Here is an 18079-nt window from a genome sequence, read left to right as displayed (position 1 = left end):
TTCTGGAAGAGAAAGATAACGCACAATGTTGTTCCTGAATTCTGTTTCTACATTCTTTCTCAAATGCTTGGTTTCATTGTATCTATAAATAATTGTATAAAAATTTCAAGCTTACATACAGTTAGCTTTCTTTATCAATAAGTCTGCTAAAAGCAGGAAAAAAGTGGTATTGAGAAATCTCTTTAACCCAGTGCACCAAAATTACATGCGCTTTCCCATGTTTATGGAGTGGTATATAGATGAGTCACACCAAGAACTAAAAACTGTTAAGGATTCCCTGTTAAACTTTTTCCCATGTGTTTTAAGTATTACTGCATTAAAGAAAATCATAGCAGTTGAGCAGTCTGAAAGAATTTATCTGTGTGAATTTAAAAGTGTACTTTATAAAGTTTTGCTTTAACAACTACCTACACAACTATGGTTAAATATGTTTCAGTAATTATTCTGGTGATTAGCATATTACATTCTGTTTTGTAGAAATCTTACTACTTTAAAAAGGTGTCTGATATTGTGAGTTAATGTTAGTGTTTTGTAGTAAAATTTTCTGTAGTGAAATTTTTTAATTGATAAAATTAAGATGCTACTTAGGACAAGTATGTGGTAAACTGGAGGTTTTCAGTATGTTTCACTGACTCTTGCATCTCTATTCCTGTTTAGTTTTGGAAGTCTAGTCCAAGTATACTTGCTGTGCAAAGATCAGCAGTGCTCAAGAAGCAGCAACAACAAAAGGCAGCCTCATCAGACAGTGTTTCAGAAGAGGTGATTAATGTAATTTTAAAATGTACACATTCCTGTCTCATTGTCTTACACATTGCAATAAAATTACATAGAGCAAATTCATATTCTCTGACTGTGCATAGAAGCCTGGGGTTAGTCTCTAAAATTAACATTCAAGTAACTGACATTTTTATGTAGAAAAGTAAAGGTACATCTACTTACTTGTTTCCAAGTGAGTTGTCCCAAAATTACAGCAGTCTTGATTCTGTGCTTTTTTTAGGTAGCTATTGTGTGTTGTCTAGACAAAATTTTCAAGCCACACTACATTGTATGTCTGGCTTCTTGAGTTTATTGTAAAGACAAATAAAAATGCTAACTTATTTTTTCAATGTGTTTTTGGAAAAGATGTCTGCTGTAGTTTTCGGAAATTCGATGTGAAGTACAAAACTAATTTTTACAAGTCTTGTAATAATTACTGCAAAAGAATTCATGTATTTTAAGAATGAAGCCTGTATTCCAGGTATTTCAAAACTAAATCATCAGCTAAAGAAATGTTGACTTTTTGCAGCAGGAATATCTTTTAAGAGCATTAATCAGAACTATGAAATGTAATTTATTTGTAAAACAGTCTTTTTTTTCCTGTATTACAAAGACTTCGTAATGTAGTCACACTCATTTTATTGAATTTTTGTTTTTGTCTGATTTAGCAGCTCATCTTTTAAACAGAAAACTTAATCACGTATCATTAAAATGCTAATTTACGCCTGTTAAGCACTCTCTTCCAGAAAGATACTTTTCAGGATAAAAGTTATTCTAAACTAAGTTTAAGACAATGAGACTGGCCTTAAGAAAATCTGGGTTTAAGAAGATTCTTGTTTTTTCTTCTATTGTAAAGAAAGAAGGGATATGCTAGTCTCAAAACTTTCTTAAACTGGTGGTTTAATGTGAACAAATATGAAAGGTAGAAAAGCTCTTGAGGGTAAGAGATGTCATTATGATTTTTACAGAGACATCATCTTAAATAATGTGGAGCAGCTTACACCATGACTGTTTTTATGTGGGCATAATACTGATTTTTTAAGATGGGGGTTTTATGTGGTATTCTCCGGAGCAGTATTGGCACAGTGTATTCATGGATAAATATAAAAACAACAGCAGTGTTCTAACAGCTAAATTGCAAGACACGAAGGGGGTAAAATACAAATAATATACCTCAAATTTGAAAGTGGAAACTGATGTATCTTTTCAAAATCTACTTGTTAAAAGATTTTTTACATAATTCTTTTTGTAAAAATGAATTGGCTTTGGTTTATTTCATTTCCCTGCAGGACTCTTCAAGTAGTGAAGATTCAGCAGATGACTCATCCAGTGAAACCAAGAAGAAAACACATAAAGAGTAAGATACTTCCCTAAGTAATAGCATACGCTTTTTGTCATAGAGACAGATGCTTGTAACTTTTGTTTGATTTCCTTGCTCTTGAAATGCTTAAGTTCTCTTTAATTTGTCTTGATCTTTCATTTCCAATTTTGTAATTTTAAAATAAACTGTCAAATGAACATGTCTATCACACTAATTTCTCATCAGAAGAGTCTGCAATATTGTTTGAAAACATTCATCAGTGCTTTTATTTCTAAAGTACTTCATTGCAGTTTACTTTTGAGTAAAATTCCATAAAAAGCCATAAAAATTCTTGTAGAGGTAGGAAACTACTTAAACAGATTGTCTCAGAGCAAATTCAAGTTAGAATCCCTTAGTTAATGCCAGATGGCTTATCTTTTGGATTTTTGTGGGGTTGCTTTTGTTTCCTTTTTTCTTTTCCTTGGACGTGCTTAAAAGTTATTATAGTATTGATATGAAATAACTATTAAATTGTTATTTAAGCTATTAAGATTGAATTTTCCTGTATCAGTTTGAATCAAGATACTGTACATCATCTTTCCTGTCATGAAGTAAAAAAATGTTAGTTAAGCAGAAAGCAGGGAATCCTGCTACTCAGTCACAAGTGTGACTCATAGCACCTTGGCTGGCTGCAAATCACTGATGTGAGAGTTTAGTGGAAGCTTTTGGGAGCCAGTGCCAGGAGTTGCTGCAGTTCAGGTTTTTCTGCATTTCTCAAATCTGCCTCTATAATTTTTCAATTCTTATGCCAAAATTGTGGATTCTTCACATGGGCTACAGAGACCATAGGCATTAGACAATATGAGACTCTCCAAAATACAGTATGATAGGACTTTATGATTTGAACATGTCTAACTTCTGATGAATATGTATCTTATCAGGTAGATTTGTTAAGTGCTTTGTTTTCTTAATGTCACATTAACTCATTTCTTCATGCTGAAATTTATATAGATACCCAGATTTTTGTTGTTATTTTAGATTTTAAATCTACTTCTTAGTCCAAATCCCTCTGATGCCATTGTACATTTTTTAACTTACCTAGTATCACTGAGGACAAATTTTTGTCTCATCAATTGAAATAACTGTTACAAGATTTTTATTTCTGTGAAGAGTCTTGAAATTACAGCGGATCCCTCATGGATGAGTAACTGTTCTAAAATGTGCAACAGCATGAAATTACTGTTTTGTCTTTCATCATGTACAGTGAAGACTGGCAAATGTCAGGATCGGGGTCAATGTCGGGAACAGGTTCAGATTCTGAATCAGAGGAAGACAGGGAGAAAAGCAGCTGTGAAGAGAATGAATCTGACTATGAGCCAAAAAACAAGGTCAAAAGCCGGAAACCTCCAATCAGGTAAGAAGTTGGGCATTTGAATGCTCTACTCTAAACTATTTCTAAAAAGCAAATGAGTATTTACTACTACTACGCATGCAACTGAAAATGGTAGTACTTACTGAGAAAAAAAAGTGTTGTTTTTTTTTAATATACATAATATGATAATATATTAATGCTTTCTAGTAAATACCTTTTCCTGCTTTCCTTTAAAGGAAAGCAGAGTAATTGACATTCATTAAATACATCTATTCAGAAAACAATGCAGAAAATTTATTGTTGCCCTTGCTGAAACATGATTGTTGTGTCATACATTATTGTCTTGAAGAATTAAGCCAAAAAGTGGGAAAAAGAGTGCAGGACCAAAAAAGAGGCAGCTTGATTCTTCAGAGGATGATGATGATGATGAGGAGGAGGAGGAGGATGATGATTATGATAAGAGGGGATCTCGTCGCCAGGCGACAGTCAACATTAGTTACAAAGAAGCTGAAGAAACCAAGACGGATTCTGATGATTTACTAGAAGTTTGTGGAGAAGATGTTCCACAACCTGAAGAAGATGAATTTGAAACTATAGAGAAATTTATGGATAGTCGAGTTGGCCGTAAAGGAGGTATTGTTTTTAAATGTTTTTAAAATCCTTGTTAAAATTATGGTGCAATTTCAACACATATTCTCATCTGTAGGTTAAAAAGCAATAGTTTTTAACTTTCAAAGAAGTCATACTGATTCACCTTTTATATTCATAAGAATGCTCCTATTCCAATCTAAGCATTGCAGAATACAGAAAAATTGCATACCTAAGTGGAAGATAAAAATCAGGTGGAAGATAGCTCTGTATTGTATGAATGCACACCATATTGTTATGACACTGTTTGTACAGTTCAATGGTATTTGATCAGTACAAATTATGTACAATGCAGTGGAGAAAGCAGACTAAGTAGACTACATGGGAGAGCTGACTAGTAGTCTGAACATTGAAAGACAGTGTTGGCAAGGCTGAGCCACTGAAATAAAGATTTTAGTTACTGCAGAACAAATACAGAACAATGTGTGGAATGGCTACAAAAAAGTGCATCTAAAATTGCAATGGTATCTAGAATTCTGATTTGTATTTGAGTCTGCAAATTCAAATCATAAACTCATAGAATGGTTTTAGTTGGAAGGGACCTTAAAGATCAGCTAATTCCTGCTACTCTGCCATTGGCAGGTATACATTCTACTACACCTGTTTAGTCAAAGACCCATCCAACCTGGCCCTGAACACTTAACTTTGAGGCATGGTGAATCAACAACTTCTTTGGGCGTAGCCAGGCAACCAGTTATGGTGCCTCACCTCCCTCATAACGAAGAATTCTGCCTAATACCTATTCTAAGTCTCTTTCAGTTTAAAGTCATTATGTCTTGTCCTACTACTGTGTGCCCTTTTCTGAAGTCCCTGTCCAACCTTCCTATAGCCTCCTTTAGGTGCTAGAAGATACTGCAAGGTCTCCCCAGAACCTTCTCTTCTCCTGGCATAACAGCCCCAGCTTTCATACCATAGGTATTCCAACCCTCTTTACCATCCATGCTGGTGGCCTCCTCTGGATGTACTCCAGCAAGCCCACACCCTTCTTACAGTGGGGACCCCAGAGCCTGGGGTCTTCCTTTTTTCTCTTTTTCAAAAATGACCTTTATATTTCACCTTTTCCAGTTGGTGTGAACTTCCCTGGACCACCATGACCTCAAAGATTATGGTAGTGGCTTAGCTATTTCCTCCCTAGTTCCCTCAGGACCTGTAGATGTATCTTATCTGGTCCTATGGACTTGTGCACTTCAGTTTCCTTAACTGGTCTCAAACTTATCTTTTCCTGGAGTGGGTGATTCTTCCTTCTCCCATTCTCTTCCTGCCTTTGCTTCCTCTGGTGTGACTGAGTCACTTGCTAGTGAAGACTGAGGCAAAGCAGTTGTTGAGTACCTCAGCCTTCTCCTTGTCCAGTTCTCCCATACTACTCTTAATTATATAAACACATTAAAAACCCCAGCCAAATGCTGAGCCCCCCTTGCACTTCAGGGCTACCTTTCTCCATTAGTTATACCTAGTGTCTTAAGTTGTTCACCCTTCTCAGAATTGTAGTCGTCTTTTCTCTCAAATTCCCTCTCCCATGCTATCCCATATCCTGCTCCAGTGTATGGTGTTACTGCTGTGGTCAAAGCCTTAGGAACTAAGCTTCTTTCATTCTTCCTCACAGATGATGTTGCTGCTTTTTTGGCATTGCCTCTCTGTCAGATTTTATCTGCCCCAGCAGCTTGTTGGTCTCATTTCCTTATCAACACCACTGAGATTAGCTCACTTGGTTAGAGTTGGATTATAATAATGCCAGGTTTATGGGTTTGATCCCTATACAGACTTAAGAGTTGGACTCCATAGTCCTTGTGGGTCCCTCCCAGCTGAGAATATTCTGTTATTCTGTAATGTCTCCTCACCAAAATGAGCCTGCTTCCTGTTCCTAGTATGCTGCAGCTACAATACAGTCTATACTTAATCTGTACTGTATAATTTTTACCTCGGACAAGCAACAAACTTGTTTAGGGAGAAGGAGATTTATAGTGTCCCTGTTAGTAGGTTTTTCATGTCTTCAGGCTGATGAGACATAACATCAGATGGTTTTTTTATGCTCAGGGATAAGAATAGTGTAACAGAAGATGACAAGCAGTGTTAGTGTGGAGCATTCCCTAGTGACTGCTTTAAAAACCAGGAATACAAATAAATTTTTCATGAGGAAAGATAATATATTGTAGGGTAGGTGTAGAAATTTGAGTTGCTCTTCTATTCTCTTGATTAGTTGTGCATGTCTTAATATATCTACATTATGATCTTTCAAATAATAGTAATGACCTGAGTGCAGTAGACATTAGTCAGGTGTATGCTCATCTAAAATTACCTCCAATTACTTTACTACATTTCTAACTGGTTAATTTATGACAATGCACATTTACTAAAGGCTTATGACGTGGTTTGTTTCTCAGCCACAGGTGCTGCAACCACAATATATGCAGTTGAGGCAGATGGTGACCCAAATGCTGGGTTTGAAAAATCAAAGGAGCCGGCAGAAGTACAGTATCTTATTAAATGGAAAGGTTGGTCACACATTCATAACACTTGGGAAACTGAAGAAACACTGAAGCAACAAAATGTTAAAGGAATGAAGAAACTGGACAATTACAAGAAAAAGGATCAGGAAACAAAACGATGGTGAATTTTTTCTTTTTTTTTTTATGATACTTATTTTGAAAAACTGTGGGTATTCTGTTGTGTTTCTGAGACTTGTTACCTGGTTTTGAGGACATAACTTTGAGTGTCTGTGCAATGGAAAGACAGAAACTTTGAAAGCCGAAGTCCCTTTAACATGTTCCAGTAGTAGAGTTCTCTGAATCTAGTGTGGGTGTGTGTATGTGTCTGTATGGTATAAATGGAATTTTAACAACATGAGTAGTATTTAAAAATGAATAATAAATTGTAGCTTTTGGTAATTTTTCCATTGTGCTTTGATTGGAGTTTTTCAAGAATTACGTCAAGGATCAATGTTTTCTTGGTGCATTAGCCATTTCAGGTTACTTTAAAGAATTTGGTTTTCTTTGCTGAAATCTGAGGTTGAAGCTTGAGAACAAAAACCATGAAGAAATATATGCATTTTAAAGTCACCTCTTTGGTGTCCAGTTTTATTAGTATGTTTAATATAATCAATGAATGCTGGTTGGGTTTTTTAGCAACTAATCATTAGATGGATTCTTCAGAGTGAGCCACCCTGACTACTATTCCATGAAAATAGCCTGTAAAGTGTACTGCTTATACAGAGACATAGCTACTACAGCTACCAGTTGTACTAATCAAGCAACTAATGGAGAATGCTAATTTTCAGCGATAAGTATTTTCAGTCATTAATGGTGAGGCACTTAGGCCACATGCAGCCATTTTGTAGTAGGGATTTTTGAGTTGTTCCTTCAAAAAAACTTCCCAGGCAAGATTCATGGGATGATTACATTCAGAGCTATAGAGTTGGTGAATTTTGTTCATTTTGGAAGTATATGGTGTAATAAGTGTTGTGAATTAATTCCTGCTCCAGGCTGAAAAATGCTTCTCCAGAAGATGTGGAATATTACAACTGCCAGCAGGAGCTTACAGATGATCTACATAAACAATACCAGATAGTGGAAAGAATAATTGGTATGTTACAAACTTGTGGACATCAGTGTCAGGGATTCTGTGTTCTCAATGCTCTTGTATTTGTAGTTAAGAAATATAAACTATTGATATCACAAAATTTTAATCCAAAGCAAAACTTCAGGTAAAGAGAAGAGTTGTCAGGCTATCTGTATGGGTCTAGCTTATGTTGTATTATTACCTAAAATGAATGTTCTCCTAAATACAGAAGTAAAATGCTGATCAGATCTCTGGTGCATTTTTGTAGCTCATTCAAATCAGAAATCAGCTGCTGGTTATCCAGACTACTATTGTAAGTGGCAAGGTCTGCCTTATTCTGAATGTAGTTGGGAAGATGGAGCTCTCATTGCCAAAAAGTTTCAGGCACGCATTGATGAGTACTTCAGCAGAAATCAATCCAAGACCACTCCCTTTAAAGATTGCAAGGTGAGTAGGTAATTTGCAATGGATTTATAATCAGTTGTACTGAGTCTGACTAGGATAGGGTTAATTTTCTTCATAATAATCTCTACTATGTGGTTTATATTTGTGACTTAAATGGTTTTGGTAACACATATTCGCTGTTACTGAACAGTACTTGCACAGTGCCTTCTCTGTGTCCTGTTGTGTCATCCCCACCATGAGGAGGCTGGGAGGGAGCACACACAGCTGAACCCCAGCTGACCAAAGAGGTGCTTGGTACTCAACAATAATTTGAGTGGGCTGAGCAGGGGCTGCCTGTTGCCTGGAGATTTGTTGGTCATCAGTCTGCTGGTGAACTGATGTGTGACTCACATTCTGTCACTTGTGGGATTTTTTTCTACATGCTTTTGTGTTTTGATTGGGTGGGTGGTTTTCCTTCACCCAGTAGACTCCTTATTTTGACCCACAATTTTTTTCTGACTTTTACCTTTCCATTTCTCTCTCTTGTCCCTCTAGGGTGGGAAGTGAGTAAGAAGTTGGGTGGCAGCTTGGCTCCTGGCCAAGTTCAAGCTACCACATCAGTTGCAGTAGTAAAGATGTGATTTTTTTTTTGTTTTAAATCCACATATCAAATACATAGTATGAATTTTTTGAAAAGTTTTTTTCAGAATATCAATAATGATGTATAATAGAATGTATGGACAATACCACTACTGAGAGTAGCTGTTGTAGATGCCAGTCCCCTGCATATTTACTAGCATTCAGAAGTAGATTTGTTTACTACTGTAATTTATTTTAAAAGAAAACTTTGAGTTAATGTCAGTCATGTGACATTTAGATTGGTAATCAAACTAGTTTCAACTTGCTAATTACTTGGTGGTTTTATATGGCCTGGCTTACATTGATAGATAAAAACTAGAGTTGGTGAGCTAGTAAATACCTCCTGTTATTTTTTATCATTTCAGTTACAGTTCAATCACTGACTGAAGATCAATTTGCTTTTCACAGGTTCTGAAACAAAGGCCACGGTTTGTTGCACTAAAAAAACAACCATCTTACATTGGAGGACACGAAAGTTTAGAGTTAAGAGATTATCAGTTAAATGGGTTGAATTGGCTTGCTCACTCATGGTGCAAGTAAGGAGTCTCAATTTTATTTGTAAATTGCAAGCATTTGTAAAGTATTGAAATGGTGTTTTTATGTTGAGTGGTTTGGTTTTTTTTTTAAAGTTGGAAACTTTCATACTGTAAGCTCAAAGCAGAGGTCTGAAGGAAATGGTTTTGCCCAAAGTAGTACCAAAATTATTTTATGGCCATTCTCAACAAAAAGCAGCTAAGATGTGTCATTACTTTTAGTTTCAATGGAATTTAGTTTCAATGGAATAAGTAATATTTTTAAAACAACCAGCAGACCTAAAACAGTAAACTGAGAAAAGCTTAAACAAATATTTATGGAATGTCAATCTTACTGTTAAAATTTTTAAATTAGACTCAGATGGACTACTTGCAACCTTTTTGTTAATTCAAGGGGTAGGAGGGATTGGAAATCTTTCTATGAAAAACAATGTAAATAAATATTTTCAAAACGTATAGTAGTAAAATCTTGAAAACTGTTATGATTGGTTTTATGCTCAAAAGATAATGATTTCTTTTTATCCAAAACTTTTCCATCTCCACATGTCCCCTAAACAACTTTGCTTCCTTTTGTTTTTCCTTTTTTTTTTTAGAGGGAATAGCTGTATTCTTGCAGATGAAATGGGTCTGGGTAAAACAATACAAACAATTTCTTTTCTGAACTATCTGTTTCACGAGCATCAGTTGTATGGGCCTTTCTTGTTGGTTGTGCCACTTTCTACCTTGACATCTTGGCAAAGAGAAATTCAAACCTGGGCTCCTCAGATGAATGCTGTAGTTTACTTAGGAGACATAACTAGTAGAAATATGGTGAGTATTTCTCCTTGTCATTGGAAAGTCTTGTGCATAAACAAGACATACTTCATATTTTTATCATCTGCGTATCTCAAATATTTTAGTTGGGACTGAGCAAATATTTGCTGAAACATTAAAATGTGAATTGAAAGCTAGGATTTTGATCTCATGTAAATGTGTGTGAGAGATTTCCTTTCTGCTTAATAGTGGACAAAATTCAAAATTTTGTCTTGTGTTTGAAAACCAGCTATCTTCTCCTATGTAATTATTTAGGTGAATATAGTGAAAGTAAGTATATAAGAAAGCCAGTCATGATCTTACTTTTTTTCCTGAAAAGTTGTTGCTTTGTTAATGTTATTAGTCTTACCTCTTGAAGTAAAAAGTTCTTGTCTGTTATAAATGTGTACGTATCTATATATAGCATGCATATTCATGTATACATATTTATATATAAACATATATATGTTAATGTGTATATATAATATATATATAAATGTCATATATGTGTGTTGTCCTTCTGTTCCATTATCATTTTGTTTTATGCTAGTAAATATCTACATTGTTGCAGTATTTGAGTCCTTTTTTCTGTAGCTTATGGTTTACTTGTTTCGTTTTGTAGATAAGAACTCACGAATGGATGCATCCACAGACCAAACGATTGAAATTTAACATACTCTTAACAACATACGAAATTTTGCTAAAGGATAAGGTAATTGCCCTTCTGTGGGGAGACAAAAATAATTTCCTCAGTGTAGAGTAATTCTCTTTAGACTTGCATATATTTGATTTATAGCCCATTAAATTTATGGAGAGTCTGATAGCTTTTGCTTTTGAAAGTATTACAGTGTGTAGTTTGGGGTTTTGGTTTTTGTTCCTTGGGGGGGGGGCTTTTCTTATTTTAAGCACTTCTGGATTTTACATACATGTGGTGACACTTTCAGCCTTTTCCCATTTTATGAGGTGGGTAATGCTTAATTTTCTTCGGTTTCCTTGAAAGTCTCATTGCTGTAATGATCTCCTCTTAGCTTCATGCTCTACTTCTTTGTAGACCATCATCAAGGAACTGAAACAGAACCTAACAGAACCTTAATCCCAAATATGATAGAAAACTAGGAAATCCCATATAGTTTTTTGTGGTATTCTGCATGCATGCATGTGATAGCACACAGAGGAATACTTCTGACAGTAATACTTCTGATAACTTCTAATAACTTCTGACAGAGTAATACTTCTAACAGTATGTGGAAATTGATACCGATATTCAAGAAGCACTTGACTTTGTGTACTTTGTTTGTATGGGAAGAAGTCAATAATGATTTTTTTTTCCTGCCGTGCAAAAAAAAATGTGGGTCAGACTTCTGGGCATTTTTTTAAATAATAAATTGAATTTATGTTTTCTTAGGATGACTACACAGCTTTGCATTGAACCTGGTAAATGTAAAAGCCATAATTAATACTAAAAACATATAGTTGTTATTTTATTAAAATAAACCAAGAAGTGATCAGGTTTATAGCTTCTTTCTATTATGTGGCAAGTCATGTAATATGTTGATTTGAATTAAGTTTCCCTGCTTCTCCATTTCCTTTTCAAGTCATTCCTTGGTGGTCTGAATTGGGCATTCATAGGAGTTGATGAAGCTCATCGTTTAAAAAATGATGACTCTCTTCTGTACAAAACTTTAATAGACTTTAAGTCTAACCATCGTCTTCTTATTACTGGAACCCCTCTGCAAAACTCTCTCAAAGAGCTTTGGTCTTTACTCCACTTCATCATGCCAGAAAAGTAAGAAAGAATTTTTTGTTAAGTTTTTTATGACAAGTAGTGTAGTGATGTGAGAATCAGTAGAAGCAGAGAATTGTACTGAAAGATAGCTTGAATATCCTGCATAAAGTAAATGCATATATCTTTTGATACTGCTTTAAGTAAATAATGCTGGTAGCAGATGTCACCTTTTCCCATTTTAGCAGTGCGCAAAAGTGATGGATTGATGTATGTGTCAGAACCTGGGAAAAAGACTTTGTATTAGCCTAGGAGAAAAACCATACAGATTTGCTCTGGGGAAGAAGAATGAATTTTTTCTTACGTTAGTATTGATGAAAACAAATTTGTGTCAAGATGCCAAATATCCTGTAATTCAATCCGATACCTGGTTTTCCCATGTATTTTACATACAGTAAGCTTATTGCATTGACCTGATTTTGTACTGACTTGTTTAAATCTAGACTAGAGGTCATGTATGAAGGCACATGTTCCTGTCAGACATCTTGTAAATACCAAGTACCATAGCTTGTTTAGTTTGAGCTATGGATTATACAGAACATTACAAGCAAAGCCACTGAGGTTGGGTAGCCATTATTAATTTGCTTGATCTGCATTCTCCATGTCTATTAGTACAGACAAAATCTACACATTCGGTAGACTGTACAAGCTACAAGACACATTTTAAGTATATTCTTGTTTTCTTGCAAACCCTCTGGACATGGAACTAGCTTTTTATGTGGTCTTGATAAAATATAATAATGGACTTTTCTGCAACCATCTAGACAAGTGTCCTTGCAGTAAAAGAAAAACATTGCATTTCCGTTGTGGAATCAGAAGTTTTCTTGGGAGATGAAAATTCAGAAATGGGATGAAACAGAATGGAGTGGGGAAGAAATCTGAATGTATATATTTACATGTTCTGTGTCTGTGCTACCTTTCTTCCTGAATTTTACTTCATCAGGTGTTCGTAGTATGTCACTATTTTGCATTTACTTTTTTATGTTGAAGGTTTTCTTCATGGGAAGATTTTGAAGAGGAGCATGGCAAAGGGAGAGAGTATGGTTATGCAAGTCTTCACAAAGAACTTGAACCATTTCTATTGAGAAGAGTTAAAAAAGATGTAGAAAAGTCTTTACCTGCTAAAGTTGAGCAAATTCTGAGGATGGAAATGAGTGCGTTGCAGAAGCAATACTATAAGTATGTACCAACTCTGTATATTCTGCTGTTTCAGTGATATGTCTTATGTACAGTTTACCGAATTAGAGTGGTGTGTATACTTTATGGAAGTTGAGGCTTCGGCAGTATTTCACAGCAATAAAATTCTGTTAAGCAAGGGCTCAGGAATTGCACTGGTCTAATGTCTATGTAGTTTCTTTTGGCATATTGATAGACTCTTTTGGGAGATGTTTTTTTTTCCTTTAGCTTGTTCTTATTTGACAGATGCATCTGTTTTACTTCCACATATGGTTAGAAGTTACTAATATTGTACATCTTATTTCATAGGTGGATTTTAACCAGGAATTATAAAGCCCTTAGCAAAGGTTCAAAAGGCAGTACTTCAGGCTTTTTGAACATCATGATGGAACTCAAGAAGTGTTGCAACCATTGCTACCTCATTAAACCACCAGATGATAATGAATTCTATAATAAACAGGAGGCCTTACAGGTAGTGTCACTTTTTAATTTAAAAAAATAAATAAAAGAGAGATTCTACCTCTGTAGTTTTCACAGAATTTTATAGTTTTTAGCAGTTCATTAGTTCTTATTGAAGTATATTAAGGAAAAACAGGTATTCCACAAAATGTGCATCTTGGATTTTTACAGTGAAGTGTTTTTTGAATCTTAATTGGAACTGAATAATTGACAGAGAATTGAGTAAATAAATATGCCCAGTTTTAATTACATATTATTGTATGGTGTTTTAAATAGTAAAATTCTTCAGGAATGTCAGAATTTGCCTTTTATTTTTCTGCCCACAGTAACAGAAAGAAAAGCAAAGCTCAGATGGATGTCCAGCATACCTCCAGTGTGTATTAGTGTTGAGATTAATTTATTTTGCAATATATGTTTCTTGGGTTTTGTAGCATTTAATACGTAGCAGCGGAAAACTAATCCTTCTTGACAAGCTACTGATTCGTCTGCGAGAACGTGGCAACAGAGTCCTGATTTTCTCACAGATGGTAAGGATGCTGGACATCCTTGCAGAATATCTGAAATATCGTCAGTTTCCATTTCAGGTAAGAAACTTGCTGGTAATAGCAGCTAAGAAGCATTGATCTTGAATATTAAAATTTTTTTTTCTTTACTGTGAGGGGTGTCAATGCACTGGAACAGGTTTTCCAGAGGTTGTGAAATTTTTGTTTCTTGTTGAGGTACAAAAGCTACTTGGACATCACCTTGGGCAGCATGCTTTAGCTGTCCTTGCCTGAGTAGGGGATTTAGACAAGAGTACCCTCAGCAGTCCCTTTGATTATGTGGCTTTTAGCCCTTTGATTAAAAAAACATGGATGAAAATGTCTTATTTTTCTAGAAGGGGACTGGCTCTATGATAAATGTTATTTTGAAGTGAAACAGATAAATTAAAAAATATGTGAGCTGTTTATTTACTTTTTTTTCCCTTCACATAACAGTTTGGCAGCTGGCAATTGAAGTTGCTCTGATATTGAATACAGTTTAAAATTACTTTTTAACTGTAGTTCTCAATCTCTCTAGAGACTTGATGGATCGATAAAAGGGGAATTGAGGAAACAAGCACTGGATCATTTTAATGCAGAAGGATCAGAGGTACAGTATTTTTTTTCCTGGGGAATCTGTTTTACTTTTTTCCAAGAACCAAAAGACATTTCACAAAAAATGAGAGCTGAAAAAAGTGGGGAATATATCAATAAAGTTGGAAATTCATTGCTACTGCCTAGAGTATAAGGTTTATATAATAAATTTTTTAAGAAGATGTTGAGTAGAAAACACATAAATTAGGGAAGTGGTAGCTGATTGCTTTATAAATGCTGCAGAATTTTAACCCCAGCTTTGTTCCTCTGTAGAATTTATTAATATTTACAAAAGTGCTAACTTAAGCAGTTAGTATCCAAAAATCCTTTGGCAATGGGCAGAACTAACTTCATATATCATTGCACAATTAGTAATATTTTACTTGTTTCAAATAAAATTCCTGTTATCTTCATTTGTTGACACCTGTTACATGCTATGGAAGAAATAGTAAAACTACTGATTTCTAGCAATTCTTTCTGAGCAACCTGTGAGTAGGTAGGCATCTGTTGTGATTCTTTAGATTCTGAACTGGAATATTTATACCTTATTTAGCACTCCTATTAGGCATGCTATTCCATACTGTTGGATCAGTTTAAATCTTTTTTCCTACTGTCAGATTTGAGGGAGTGGAGGTTGGTTGGTCATTGATTTTGGTTTGGTTTAATTGGTATTTGAAGATAACATTTACTAGTTGCTGCTGAGCTTATTTCTGCTTTGTGGAGAGAGAAGGACCAAACTCCATGTTAAATACAAAAAATAACTCTCTTTCAAATTTCTTTCATAGACATTGTTGACATTTTCTGAAATCTTAGCAGTTACACTGTACATTTTTTGAGATAAAGAAAAATTTATGCATTTCTAAAATTGAGGCAAACTCTGCATTTGTGCAGCACAAATACAGCTCTCAGTTTTTGATGTTTCCCCCTGTCTCAGCCCCTAAACTATTAGGCTAGCCTGGAGATACGAGGCCTTGAGAGGAGGAACATCAGGAGATGGGCAAAGGTTCTAAAAGAGGCTCTCACCTCGATGTAGTTGTCTAGCTTCTTTATTCCATGAGGTCTGGGGAGAAGAGCGGGGGAAAGAGTGCGAACAGGAAGGGTCGTCACCTTAGCTAGGCTCTGGATAGGGAGGGCTTCTCTAGCTCTCTGCCAACCCTGTTGGGGCATGAAGGAGGGGACCAGACTTATCTTGATCAGAGTCACAGGGGTCCTGGGGAATGGGGAAAAACATGGCCTGAGCACAATGTAACAAGTTTTATTTTTTATTTCCTAAAATTTCATAATCTTTTGGGGTGGGTTTTGTAGAGTTTTGGTATAACTGGGCTACAGGCTACCTGAAAATCTTTAACAGAATTCTCAGGATTCTTTCCTTATTGTAATGGTTAGTGTTTCCTGTAACTACTAAAAATTTGGTTTGGTTGGGGATTTTTAGCCTGCTTTACTTTAGCTTGGATTTCATATGTTGTTTTTTGCACATCTCAGTATTCTTCTACAGACTTTCATAGTTACGAAAGACTGATTCAGTAAGTTTATATTGCCTACAGGGTTTTTTCTCCTTGCTACTTACCTATTTTCATATTGTTCATGAATATGCTTAGCAGCATTGAACTTGGGAGAAGATTCTTGCTATGTCTCTTTAACCAGTTATTTGTAGGCTCAAGTGCTTTCCCTGCTCTGACATGACTGTTTAGCCTTCTAGGGCTTGGGGCAGGGAAGGTAGGAGAGGGTTTTTGTAACATTAAAGTCTTTCACAGTAAGATTTGGTATTTTTTTGGCTAGTCTGGTTTTGTTGGGATGTCTTGCTCAGTGATTTTATGAAAGAGATTGGTAATCACTGTTTGCCTTCTATTTAAAGAAGCTCTAAGCATAGAGCAATTACGGATTTGGTAGCACCACATACCGTGTAAAGTAAATTATAAAGTATGTTGGCTCCTTTAGGAATATTACAAGTATTGTATATAAAACTATTTCCTACTTTATGATTTCAGGACTTCTGCTTTTTACTGTCTACCAGAGCTGGAGGATTAGGTATCAACCTGGCATCTGCTGATACGGTGGTTATATTTGATTCTGACTGGAATCCACAGAATGATCTGCAAGCACAGGCTAGAGCACACAGAATTGGACAGAAGAAACAGGTAAACACAGTCAGTTTAAGCTCCAGACCTGAAATGGACGGTTCTGTACATCAGCTGTCCACTCTCTGTCCGCACCATACAATCCTCTTGTATTTCTGAGAATAACTAATACTTTCTTCATATCTCCAGAATTGTTAGTAATGCTAATTTTTTTTTCCTAAGTCTCCAAAGAGGAAGATATAATACGGCAGCTGTGATATTTGGGTGGGAGAGGGAAAAGAGTTGTCAACTTGTCTGTCTTACATTCATTGGTATGATGTCATTCTACAAAATAACTGCTACATCAGGCACATCTCCAATGTATAAATATTCTAGTTCTCAAGAGGATTCTTTCCTTCTTACAGAAGACATACAATAACAATTAGAAACATGACATTATTACCTCTGGCAATGCTTGTGCCAAATCACTGAAGTTTATAAAGAAATGTCTAAGATTATTTTTTAGGGCTTTTAAAAACACTTCTGTAAAGACTGTGGTAATGTGATTAAATTAGTATTTCATATTTGAAACCCATTAAAAAATGCAGATGTTATATAATGAAGACTGAGATTTCTGCTTTTAAAAATTTTTATTTTTTAAATACAAATAGGTTAATATTTATCGATTAGTCACAAAAGGATCGGTGGAAGAAGATATTCTTGAACGAGCCAAGAAAAAGATGGTGTTAGATCATTTAGTAATTCAGAGAATGGACACTACAGGGAAAACTGTGTTACATACAGGCTCTACTCCTTCAAGGTATTTTTGTGTTTGTTTCTATACCAACATACCCTTAAGAATATTTCAGTTGTAAATGAAAGGCAGAACAGAAGATGCAAAGTCTTTGTAGATTTTTTTTTTGCATAATAAATACATATCTCAAATATATGAAGAGTTTATATTTAACAGTAAGAAGAAAGCTTAATTGACTAATGATTATAGGGAACTTTTCCAGGTTAGTAAGTAAAAAATATTTTTCCTGAAACATCATTTATTTCAGCTCAACACCTTTTAATAAGGAGGAGTTATCGGCAATTTTGAAGTTTGGTGCTGAGGAACTTTTTAAAGAACCTGAAGGGGAAGAACAGGAGCCTCAAGTAAGTACCATTTCTGGACTAGGTAGATAAAACAGTAGAAAATATGTATGTAATATTTAATTGTAAAGAGAAACTTTTTTATCCTCAGGAAATGGATATAGATGAAATATTGAAGAGAGCTGAAACTCGGGAAAATGAGCCAGGTCCATTAACTGTAGGAGATGAGTTGCTTTCTCAGTTCAAGGTATGGCTCTGTTCCCTCTTTACTGCTATAATTATACTTCCCTTTTTAAACAGTACTATTTTGCTTCCATTTATCTGTCTTTTAATTCTTCAGAAATAGATGCCTCAGTAGGTCAACTCTGTATCACTTCCTAGTAAAATGTTTTTTTCCTATGCATGATACCTTACA

General features: G+C 35.2%; 1 protein-coding gene across 5 annotated transcripts in view; it reads left to right on the top strand.

The window, feature by feature from the left end:
• Positions 1-18079, top strand: part of CHD1 (chromodomain helicase DNA binding protein 1) — a 55220-nt gene that overhangs the window by 20479 nt on the left and 16662 nt on the right. For all 5 annotated transcript variants that reach the window (XM_072921662.1, XM_072921663.1, XM_030257300.4 and 2 more), the window contains 19 exon segments: positions 658-759; positions 2046-2113; positions 3321-3470; positions 3778-4061; positions 6458-6683; positions 7555-7655; positions 7900-8078; positions 9063-9190; positions 9781-9997; positions 10602-10691; positions 11575-11765; positions 12753-12941; positions 13248-13410; positions 13829-13981; positions 14457-14528; positions 16501-16650; positions 17241-17389; positions 17631-17727; positions 17816-17911. In XM_072921662.1, coding sequence (XP_072777763.1) covers positions 658-759; positions 2046-2113; positions 3321-3470; positions 3778-4061; positions 6458-6683; positions 7555-7655; positions 7900-8078; positions 9063-9190; positions 9781-9997; positions 10602-10691; positions 11575-11765; positions 12753-12941; positions 13248-13410; positions 13829-13981; positions 14457-14528; positions 16501-16650; positions 17241-17389; positions 17631-17727; positions 17816-17911 — 2805 coding nt within the window.

The sequence above is a fragment of the Taeniopygia guttata genome, chromosome Z, assembly GCF_048771995.1.
Source record: "Taeniopygia guttata chromosome Z, bTaeGut7.mat, whole genome shotgun sequence".
Taxonomy (NCBI): Eukaryota; Metazoa; Chordata; class Aves; order Passeriformes; family Estrildidae; genus Taeniopygia; species Taeniopygia guttata.
The sequence above is the reverse complement of the archived record's forward strand: the minus strand, read 5'-3'. Positions and strand labels throughout refer to the sequence as shown.